General features: G+C 49.8%; 1 protein-coding gene across 2 annotated transcripts in view; it reads left to right on the top strand.

The window, feature by feature from the left end:
* The first annotated feature begins 9,021 nt into the window (after positions 1–9,021).
* MLF2 (myeloid leukemia factor 2) overlaps positions 9,022–11,259 on the top strand; it is a 6,408-nt gene continuing 4,170 nt past the window's right edge. Inside the window, exons 1-4 of one of the 2 annotated variants that reach the window (XM_023232439.3) lie at positions 9,022–9,642; positions 10,213–10,290; positions 10,519–10,648; positions 10,901–10,936. In XM_023232439.3, the coding sequence (XP_023088207.1) occupies positions 10,241–10,290; positions 10,519–10,648; positions 10,901–10,936 (216 nt within the window). In that variant the 5' untranslated portion in view covers positions 9,022–9,642; positions 10,213–10,240. The other variant, XM_023232440.1, reaches the window with a different exon arrangement.

Below are 11,259 nucleotides of genomic sequence, written 5' to 3'. Positions count from 1 at the left end.
TTTATTTATTTATTTATTTATTTATTTATTTATTTATTTATTTATTTATTTTTTGAGACAGGGTCTCACCACTCTTTCACCCGGACTGAGCACAGTGGCAGGATCTCAGCTTGCTGCAACCTCTGCCTCCAGGGGCTCAAGTGATCCTCCCACCTCAGCCTCAGCAGCTAGGACTAGAGGCGCCCCGCCACACCTGGCTAATTTTTTTTATTTTTCATAGAGATGGGTGTTCACCATGTTGCTCAGACTGGTCTTGAACTCCTGAGCTCAAGCCATCCACCCACCTCAGCCTCCATCTCAGGTGTGAGCCACCAAGTGGGCCCTTCTTCAGAATCTTTACTGGCTTTTCTTATTCCCCCTGCCCTCCTTCGTGACTGCCTTTGCCTTTTTTTTTTTTTTTTTTTTTTTTGAGACAGAATCTTTCTCTGTCCCCCAGGCTGGAGTGCAGTGACGCGATCTCGGCTCACTGTAACCTCTGCTTCCCAGGTTCAAGTGATCCTCCTGCCTCAGCCTCCCGAGTAGCTGGGATTACAGGCGCCTGCAACTGCGCCCAGCTAATTTTTGTATTTTTAGTCGATAACTGGGTTTCACCATCTTGGCCAGGCTAGTCTAAAATTCCTGACTTCATGATTCACCTGCATTGGCCTCCCAAAGTGCTGGGATTACCGGTGTAAGCCACCACACCCAGCCTCGCCTTTGCTTTTATACCTAGAATAGTTTGCTATTGCCTGACCCTCCCTGTCCTGCCTTCAATTTTTCCCCCACATTCACTCTTCAACATGTCTTCATGGGCGTTCAACAAAGTCCAGAAGGAAGGCAACATTTATGGGTGCTTTCCAGCTCCGTCCAACAAAACTTTCTGTGATGATGGAAATGTTCTTTATCTGCACTTTCCAATACAGTAGCCAATAGTCATGTGTGGTTACTGAACACTTGAAAATGTGGCTAGTGCAACTGAGGAACTGAATTTTTTTTTAAGTTTTTTTGTTTTGTTTTGGTTTGGTTTGGTTTGTTTTTTGTAGAGATGGAGTCTTGCTCTGTCACCCAGGCTGGAGGGCTGGAGTGCAGTGGCGTGATTTCTGCTCACTGCAACCTCTGCCTCCCAAGTTCAAGCAATTCTCCTGCCTCAGCCTCCTGAGAAGCTGGGACTGCAGGCACATGCCGCCATGCCCTGCTAATTTCTTTTGTATTTTAGTAGAGACGGGGTTTCACCATGTTGCGCAGGCTGGTCTCTTAACTCCTGAGCTCAGGCAATCCGCCCACCTTAGCCTCCCAAAGTGCTACGATTACAGGCACGAGCCACTGCACCTGGCCTTTTAATTACATTTATGTATTTATTTATTTTTTGAGACAGAATCTCGCTGTATTGGCAGGCTGGAGTGCAGTGGCGCCATCTCGGCTCACTGCAACCTCCGCCTCCCAGATTCAAGCAATTCTTCTACCTCAGCCTCCCGAGTAGCTGGGACTACAGGTGCACACCACGGTGCCCTGCTAATTTTTTGTATTTTTAGTAGAGACGGGGTTTCACCATGTTGGCCAGGATGGTCTTCATTTCTTTACCTCGTGATCCCCCCACCTCAGCCTCCCAAAGTGCTGGGATCACAGGCGTGAGCTGCCGTGCCCAACCATTAATTAAATTTAAATAGCCACATGTGGCTAGTGGGTGGCTATTTTCCCATATAGGACAGCACCACTTTAGACCACCTTGGCCCTAAACTGCCTCTTTTTTTTTTGAGATGGAGTCTTGCTCTGTCGCCCAGCCTGGAGTGCTGTCACTCTATCTCCACTCACTGCAAGCTCCGCCTCCTGGGTTCACACCATTCTCCTGCCTCAGCCTCCCAAGTATCTGGGACTACAGGCGCCCACCACCACACCCGGCTATTTTTTTATATTTTTTTAGTAGATACGGGGTTTCACCATGTTTACCAGGATGATCTCCATCTCCTGACCTCGTGATCCTCCCCCCTTGGCCTCCCAAAGTGCTGGAATTACAGGCGTGAGCCACCGTGCTTGGCCTAAACTGCCTCTTTTTCCACCTTTTCAACTTCCATCACCAGTAATCCTTAAGTAGAAAGTCAGGGAGCAACTCTGGCTGCTGTGTTTCAGGTAATCAGGGCCACTGTTGGCATATACTGTACCATAGGTGTGTGTTTGTTCAGTGTTCACATTTTCACAGATTAAACAGACTGTGTGGCGGATCCAGGGGATCAGTAAAAATGAAAAGGCAAGGGAAAATGGGACCAGGAGTAACAGCTAAAGACTTGTTTTGCCCAGAAGACTGAGGAAGGGAGGACTTAATGACCAGGAGGAGCTGATGACAGTGTCCACTGAACCCTCCCAGGTGACTTCAATCTCAGAGGTCCTGTTCTCTCTTCAGACTCCCTAAACTATTCCATGTTGTACTGCTACGGGTTTAAGTTCCACTGCCAACACACACCTCAAACACACTTTCAACTCTCTGGCACTAGCTTCGCTCCAGAGCTCCAGAGTCATGATTCCAGTTCCGTTCAGTTCAGTTCTCCCCAGATGCAACACAGCTCCTCAGATCTAATTTGTTCCCACTGATATTCCTTTGTGTTTCCTCTTTCAGTTGATGGGACTATCCTCCACCCATTCATTCCCGCCCAGGAGTCATCCTAGACTCCACCTTTTCTTTCCCTCCTCAGATCCCTCATTCCTTGAGTGCCTCCTCTGCTGTCCTAATCCCCGCCCTGCCTCTGCTCAAAGGCTCCCTCACTGACTTTAAGCTTAAGCTCCTTAGGGTTTTCAATCATGATTTAAGAATTTTTTTTTTTTTTTTTACATCTTCAGCACCTATTTCCATACCTGGAATATTGTAGAAGCTCAGAAATGTTTCCTGAAACGCATAAACTGCCTTTCTGCCTAAAATATAAACAGACTATTGTAATTTTCCCTACAGGACAAATTCTAGAAGCGAATGCGGCCCTTCAAGGTCTGGTTCCTTTTAACATCTGTAGCCTTACCTCACACCACTACTCCCTCAAAGTTTTGCTTCAGCAATTTTTTTTTTTTTTTTTTTTCTGAGATGGAGTGTCGCCCTGTTGCCCAGGATGGAGTGCAATAGTGCCATCTCAGCTCACTGCAACCTCCACCTTTAGTAGAGACGGGGCTTCACCATGTTGGCCAGGCTGGTCTCAAACTCCTGACCTCATGATCCGCCTGTCTCTACCTCCCAAAGTGCTGGGATTATAGGCCTGTGCCACCATGCCCGGCTAATTTTGTATTTTTAGTAGAGATGGGGTTTCTCCATGTTGGCCAGGCTGGTCTCGAACTCCTGACCTCAGGTGATCCACTTGCCTCAGCTTCCCAAAGTGCTGGGATTACAGGCGTGAGTCACCGTGCCTGGTCAGGATGTCTTCTTGAAATGATTAAATAATAACTTGAAACTCCGGTGCTAATGCCAACTAGTAATATTAGCATATCTACCCAAGACAGTCTAATATCCAATATCTTATAGTCAGACTAGGTATGGAAGTCCCTCATTCCTGTTGTCCACATCTCCTCCTACCTTAGGTGGCTAGCTTCAAGAGATAAGTATCCAGGTCAGTTATCCTGGATAGCCACACAGTCAGGAGTTTCCAACCAGTCACTGCTTTAACATATTCTCAAACCACTATTTGTACATATTCAGTACAGTACTTAGCAGTGTAAGAAATGCCCAGGCCAGAAATCCTGGAATCATCCTTGACTCATCTCTCTCACACTGCATCCATCCGTCAGCAAATTCTGCTAGCTCCATCTTCAAAATACATCCAGAATACGACCGACCCCTTCTCATTGCCTCTACTCCTTCTAACCTGCTCTAAGCCACCATCAGGTCTCATCTGGATTATGGCTACAGCATGCTAATAGGGCTTTCTGTTTATGCTGTTACCCTCCCCCAACAGTCTGTCCTCCATACAACAGCCAGAGTGATCCTTTCCTAGGTTTTACAAAGGCTTAGAAAGTCCCACATGATCTGGCTTCCTTCTTCCTCGGTGATCTCACCACTGCTCTTTCCTTCTTTCACACGAGTCTAGGCACATTGGCTTCTTGCTGTTCCTTGACCACACTAAGCATACTTCTGCCTTCCTGTATACTTTGGGGCCTTTGCGCTTGCTACCCTTTTATGTTGTTTATTTATTTATTTATTTATTTATTTATTTATTTATTTATATTTTTATTTATTTATTTATTTTGAGAACGGAATCTCGCTCTGTCGCCCAGGCTGGAGTGCAGTGGCTCGATCTCGGCTCACTGCAAACTCTGCCTCCCGAGTTCACGCCATTCTCCTGCCTCAGCCTCCTGAGTAGCTGGGACTACAGGTGCCTGCCACTGCACCTGGCTGTTTTTTTGTATTTTTAGTAGAGATTGGGTTCCACCGTGTTAGCCAGGATGGTCTCGGTCTCCTAACTTCGTGATCCGCCCGCCTTGGCCTCCCAAAGTGCTGAGATTACAGGCATGAGCCACTGTACCCAGCCTTTTTGTTGTTTATTTTTTGAGACAGAGTCTCGCTCTGTCGCCCAGGCTGGAGTGCAGTGGCGTGATCTCAGCTCACTACAATCTCCACCTCCTGGATTCAAGAGATTTTCCTGCCTCAGCCTCCTGAGTAGCTGGGATTACAGGTGCACACCACCACACCTAGCTAATTTTTGTATTTTTTAGCAGAGACAGGGTTTCACCCTGTTGGCCAGGCTAGTCTCGAACTCCTGGACTCAAGTGATCCACCCACCTCGGCCTTCCAAAGTGCTGGGATTACAGGCATGAGCCACTGCACTCGGCCTGCACTTGCTACTTCTGCCCAGAATGCACTCATCCTAGCTGTTTCTCTCACCTTGTTCAGGTCTTTGCTTGAATGTCACCTCATCAGTGAGGCCTTCCCTAGTCACCTATATCAAAAGCAACCACTGCCTGCCTCCCAGCTTGCCTGCCTGTCCTCTATCCCCATTCTACCTTGCTTTATTTTTCTATCATTACCGTATCTCCAGAACCATGAACAATACTTGACAGAGTAGGCATTCAGTACATATTTGTTGAATGAATGTGGCTATATATATATATATATATAAGCTGAAAAACTGACTTTTAAAAAAATGCTCTCAAGTCACTTTTCTATCTCACTGAGTTGGCATCCCCTCTCTCTACCTGGGGGCACCTTAGCGCTGTTTTTTAGAGTTTATCTCCCTCCCCCAACACAAATGCACATCACATCCACACACACTCAGCCACACCCGCTCATGCTGCTCAGGCAAAAAAACTCAGTCTCGCTTCATTCCTTCATCACTCCTCCAGCCTCCTTCCACTCTCATCTCCAACAGTCCTGGGATTGCTCCAGAGACATGACGTCACATCTGAAGAGAGGACCCCCTTTTCTGGCCCAGCTGTACCCTCTCAAGGACTTCATGACTTTGGCTCCATCAGATACAACAGTGAACGTAGGAACTTTGTTTCTCTTCCTTGCCAACAATCCCTATCTGCCTTATATTGAGCCTCGCCCCTGGAAGGGCCTGCTCTGCCTTCTACATCTTACCTATGGGACACTGCTCACCACAGTTCACTGGACAGAAAGGAAAGAAAAGAGAAAAGAAAAAGGAAAGGAAAGCGAGTGAAAGAAAGAAAGAAAGGAAGGAAGGGCGGGCGGGAGGGCCAGGTGTGGTAGCTCACACCTGTAATCCCAACACTTTGGGAGGCCAAGGCAGGCGGATCACCTGAAGTCAGGAGTTCAAGACCAGCCTGACCAACATGGAGAAAACCTATCTCTACTAAAAATACAAAATTAGCTGGGCGCGGTGACACGTGCCTGTAATCCCAGCTAGTCGGGAGGCTGAGGCGGGAGAATCACTTGAACCCAACCTGGGAGGCGGAGGCTGCAGTGCGCTGAGATCATGCCATTGCACTCCAGCCTGGGCAACAGGAGCAAAACTCTGAAAAAAAAAAGAAAAAAGAAAAAAGGAAGGAAAGTAGGAGAGAAAGAAAGAGAGAGAGAGAGAAAGGAAAGAGAAAAAGAAAGAAAGAAAGAAAGAAAGAAAGAAAGAAAGAAAGAAAGAAAAGAAAAGAAAAGAAAAGAAAAGAAAAGAAAAGAAAAGAAAAGAAAGAGAGAGAGAGAGAGGGGAGGGAGGAAGGGGGAGGGAGGGAAAGAGAAGAGGGAGGGAGGAAGGGAGAGAGGAAGAGAATGAAGGAGAGGAGAGGAAAGGAAATGAAGGAGAAGGAGAGACCGGGAGAAGGAAGACAGACACAAACTCTGGTTACTGGCAAAATTACATCCCTTTAATTCCTGGAGTAGACAACTGCCTATATGTTACGTCTCCAACAACTCTGAAAATGGGCTCTTGCATTTCCTCTTTCATCCTCACCTGTTCAACAGTTTTTTCTCTTTCTTTTTTTTTTTTTAGAGACACGGCCTTGCTCTGTCGCCCAGGCTGGAGTGCAGTGGTGTAATTATGGCTCAAGCAATCCTCCTACCGCAGCCTTCCAAGTAGCTGGGACTACAGGCACACACCACCACACCTGGCTAATTTTCTTTACTGAAGAAACAAGGTCTCACTATGTTGTCCAGGCTGGTCTCCAACTCCAGGGCTCAAATGAGACTGCTGCCTTGGCTTCCCAAAGTGTTGGGATTACAGGTGTGAGTCACTGTGCCTGGCCAACAATTTCCTTTTTTCTTTTTTTTTTTTAATTGAGACAGAGTCTTGCTCTGTTGCCCAGGCTGGAGTGCAGTGGCAAGATCTCAGCTCATTGCAACCTCTGCTGCTGGGTTCAAGCGATTCTTGTGCCTCAGCCTCCCAAGTAGCTGGGAGTACAGGCATGCGCCACCATGCCCAGCTAATTTTTTTGTATTTTTAGTAGAGATGGGGTTTCACCATGTTGGTCAGGTTGGCCAGGCTAGTCTTGAACTCCTGACCGCAAGTGATCCATCCACCTCAGCCTCTCAAAGTGTTGGGATTACAGGCATGAGCCACCACACCTGGCCAGCAGATTCTTAAGTTTTGGAAGGAAGAAGAGAAAGGGCTCTAGGCACCTAAAGGCAGTAGGTAAAGGATAGCAGGTGGCTGGGCGCGGTGGTTCGTGTCTATAATCCCAGCACTCTGGGAGGCCAAGGTTGGGCAGATCACTTGAGCTCAGGAGTTTGAGACCAGCCTGGGCAACATGACGAAACTCCCCATCTCTACAACTTAATTTAAAAAAAATAAAAGGATAACAGGTAACCAAAAAAGAAAAAGGTGGCTACAAGATTGTATGCCTTCAACTGGCAGAGACTGTGTCTTATACTTTTGTATGTATGCTTAATACAACGTACCTAGGATAGTGCCAGGCCTCATTAAACATTTGTTTTTTATTTTTTTGGAACAAAGTCTCGTTCTATCCCCCAGGCTGGAGTGCAATGGTGTGATCTCGTCTCACTGCAACCTCCACCTCCCAGGATCAAGTGATTCTCCTGCCTCAGCCTACTTGTGGGATTACAGGCGCTGCTATCATGCCCGGCTAATTTCTGTTTTTGCTGTAGTTGTTGTTTTGAGCCGGAGTCTCACTCTGTCGCCTAGGCTGGAGTGCAGTGGCGCAATCTTGGCTCCCTGCAACCTCCATCTCCTGGGTTCAAGTGATTCTCCTGCCTCAGCCTCCTGAGTAGCTGGGATTACAGACATGTGCCACCACGCCCAGCTAATTTTTGTATTTTTAGTAGAGACTGGATTTCACCTTGTTAGTCAGGCTGGTCTCAAATTCCTGACCTCGTAATCTGTCCGCCCTGGCCTCCCAAAGTGCTGGGATTACAGGCGTGAGCCACCGTGCCAGACCTTAAACATTTGTTGATTGGCTGGACAATAAAGAACTTGCTTTAGAAGGAGGAGAGGACAAAAGAAAAAAAAAAGGAATGGATAGGATATCTTTAGTTAAGTTTCAGCCACAGAACCTTTACTGGGACAACTCTTCATCACATGTCAAACTGCTTTCATTTGGGGCAAGAGGATAAGGGGAAGTTGCATGGTGGGATGTGCAGAGATAGAGCATCTGGAAGATAAAAGATTTCACTAAGTATCTTCCCCAGAAATAGCAATGAAAAACAAATTTACTTTTATTCTGTCTCTGTTTTCCTCTGACTTGCTAGTCTGCCAGCTTGTATCTTAACTGTCTCTGCCCCCGTCTCTTATTATTGTTTTTTCCTCTTTAATAATGATCAAGTCCAAAGAAACCTGAGAAGCCTGTTCCTAGCACCTTTTCCTGAGTTACCAGGAACCCCCTCTCTCCCCCAGGGAATTACTGGGACCAAGTCTTTCTCATTGGGTCAGACTCCACACAGCACTAATATGGCTAAAATCCAGAGTAAAGAACCAGGGAAAGCTGGAGTTTGGATGAGTTTGGTTAAAGTCCATCCTAGACAGTCCAAATGCCCTGACCCCAGAGGGGAGGGCCCTTCTCTCCAGCAGAGCCAGATTTTATGCAAGACATTTAGTATGTCAAAGTATCAGTCTCTGGCCTTGGAGGCAGGTCTCCTGGGCCCCGTTTTAGCTCCTCCCCTGGGTGATCCAGGTTAACTGAGCTCTCCACTCCTTTCTTCCCCCAAACTTTAGAACTTTGACCTAAGAAAGCAGCAAGAAAGGTCAGTGCAGGACTGGCAGCTCTTGAGAACGCAAGAATTAGACTAAAAGGGAGGGGAGAGTGGCATTAAACTAATAGATTTCAGAACTGTAGCCTTTCCCCAGTCCAACCCTTCACAGATGGGTAATGGGGGAGGGCTCCAGGTCCCTCTCCAACGCCAGTTCTCAAGGGCCTCGGGTTCCAGCCTGGCCGAGGAGCGCCATCTGGCGGCCAACCCCCCAACCTGGATTCTCTGCCCCATCCGACTTTCTGAAGCCCGAACTAGATCAGGGCTGGAGAGTGTCACCTCCTCCTCTGCGTCACTCCGGGGACTCCGCCCTGCCAGGAACGCTCCTCCTCAAGCGGGGACAGGCGCAAGCGCCTCCCCGGCAGGAAAACTGCCCATCCTCCCTCCAGGGTAGACTGCCCCTCCAGTAGAGTCTGCTTAAAACTCCCCCCAGGGATCCGCCCCGCCTCGTCGCCCACATAGAGCCCGCCTCTCCCCGAGGGGCATCTGTCCCTTGTCCTCCAGTTTCCCCTGGAGGAGGGAGAGGGAACGTGCTGCACAGCGCCCCCAAGTTCAACCCCCAACTCGGTCCCTCCCGAAGAATGGATTCCTCTTCTACTTCTCCCCAGCCTTATGGGAGCCTCTTCCACTCCACAGAACCCAAATCCCAAATCCAGGTTACTAATGAGCTCCCCTTCCTCGTGGCCAGGTGAACCCTCTCGACCTCAGGCTCCGCTTGCCTGAGCTTGGCCCATGGCCCCGCCGCCCCTGGGACTCGGCCCCAGCCTTCTCACCACCCACGCCAGTGGGCGGGGCTCCCACGACCCGGCCCCGGGTAGGCGGGCCCATCGTGACGTCACTTCCGCCCGGGCCTGGCCTAGGTTCGGGCTCCGTGGGCCGAGTGGGGGGTACGGAGGTGGCAGCGGTGGGAGGAGGCGGCGTGGAAGGCCGAGGAGCTCGAGCCCGGACCAATCCCCGCGTTCTGGGCCGCGACCCTGACCCTGCAGCGCACCGGGAAGCGAAACCGGCCGGATGGGCCGCTGAGCCCGAATCGGGCACTGGTAAGGCTCGGACAGAGCGGGCAGCCCTGAACGGGAGCGGGCCCGCGGGGCTGCAGGGTCTGGGAGCCCGGGATGCGGGCTGGGGAGACGAGAGGCTCAGGCCTACCTCTCCGGCTCACCCGGCGGGGAGGCGGGAGCTGGAGGAGCCGCAGACAGGCGCGGGGGTCTTAGTGAGGCCCGCCTGGGGAAGGCCTGAGTGTAAGGAGGGGGCGGGGTGGCTGGGGTCATTAATGGGGCGGAGGACCGGCACTTGGGATTTTCGTCTAGAACGGTGGCGGCGGGGGAGGAGGGGAGAGTATGCTACCGGCCAGAGCTTTGGGAAGAGGGTGGCTCTGAGTGGGGGAGGGAAACGAGAGGCTTGGAAAATTTTTCCGTGGCCCTAATTGAGAGAGAGGTTTGAAGAGCCCTTACCTCCTAGAGGGTTGTGTGGAATACTGGAGTAGGGTCTCCCTGGAGTTTAGGGGGTCAGTTACAGCATTTGGAAAGGACAGTGCTCTGAGAGTCCCTACACTGAGTGGGTGTGCAAAACCCTGGCCACCTCCAAGTATCTGAGCTTCCACATGTTTCCAGTGTGGAGCCCCCTGGAGCTGAGATCAGGATGTTCCGCTTCCTGAGGGATGTGGAGCCTGAGGATCCCATGTTCCTGATGTGAGTATTCCCTCCCCCTCAAGCTTCCCACTCCAGGTCTCTCAGCAGTTCAGGCAGACATCGGGGTTCCCATTGCTGGGAATGGTTGGAACTGGCTGGATACCCAGCTCCTACCTAGCAGGAAGTAGGCATCGGTGCCACTGTTGCTCTGTGCGTATTTTTTGCAGGGTGGTGGAGGGATTAACAGTTTGGCGCTTCTGCCATCCATACTATGTGCTCACTCCACAGGGATCCCTTTGCTATTCACCGTCAGCATATGAGCCGTATGTTGTCAGGTGGCTTTGGATATAGCCCCTTCCTCAGCATCACAGATGGCAACATGCCAGGGACCAGGCCTGCCAGCCGCAGGATGCAGCAGGTAATGGTGCTGTGACACACCTGAGACCCAAAGAAAGGCTGGAGGTTGGTTAGGAAAGCACTTTAGTTTTCTTGCACTACAGCCAACTGAGCAAGTGAAGTGCTCTAGGAATGGGGGAAGGGGTCAGGAAAAAGGGCTTTGTGACTCCCTTTTGAGAGGATGGAAAAAAAAAATTGAGGCCATGGGCCTGGTTTGGGATTGTAAAGAGATAGGATGTGGTGTGTAATTTCTGTTCCTCATGCGTTCCTGTAGGCTGGAGCTGTCTCCCCCTTTGGGATGCTGGGAATGGTGAGTCTTGATCTCCCCGTGTCCTTTCATCTCAGACACACTCTCTACCCTTAGGTATTATTCTGCAGTGTGCCTTTTAGGAAAAGTTTCATGGGTAACCCCAGAATCTTCTCTTTTTATGGCATTCACAAAGCTGTGAGCCTGTTGGGTACTAGGAGCCCTGTGGGTTAAAGGTGTTAAACTCGGCCGGGCGCGGTGGCTCAAGCCTGTAATCCCAGCACTTTGGGAGGCCGAAACGGGCGGATCACGAGGTCAGGAGATCGAAACCATCCTGGCTAACACGGTGATACCCCGTCTCTACTAAACAATACAAAAAACTAGCC

This window comes from Piliocolobus tephrosceles, chromosome 10 (genome assembly GCF_002776525.5).
Source record: "Piliocolobus tephrosceles isolate RC106 chromosome 10, ASM277652v3, whole genome shotgun sequence".
Taxonomy (NCBI): Eukaryota; Metazoa; Chordata; class Mammalia; order Primates; family Cercopithecidae; genus Piliocolobus; species Piliocolobus tephrosceles.
Note: the sequence above shows the minus strand (reverse complement) of the source record. Positions and strands in the feature narration are given on the sequence as shown.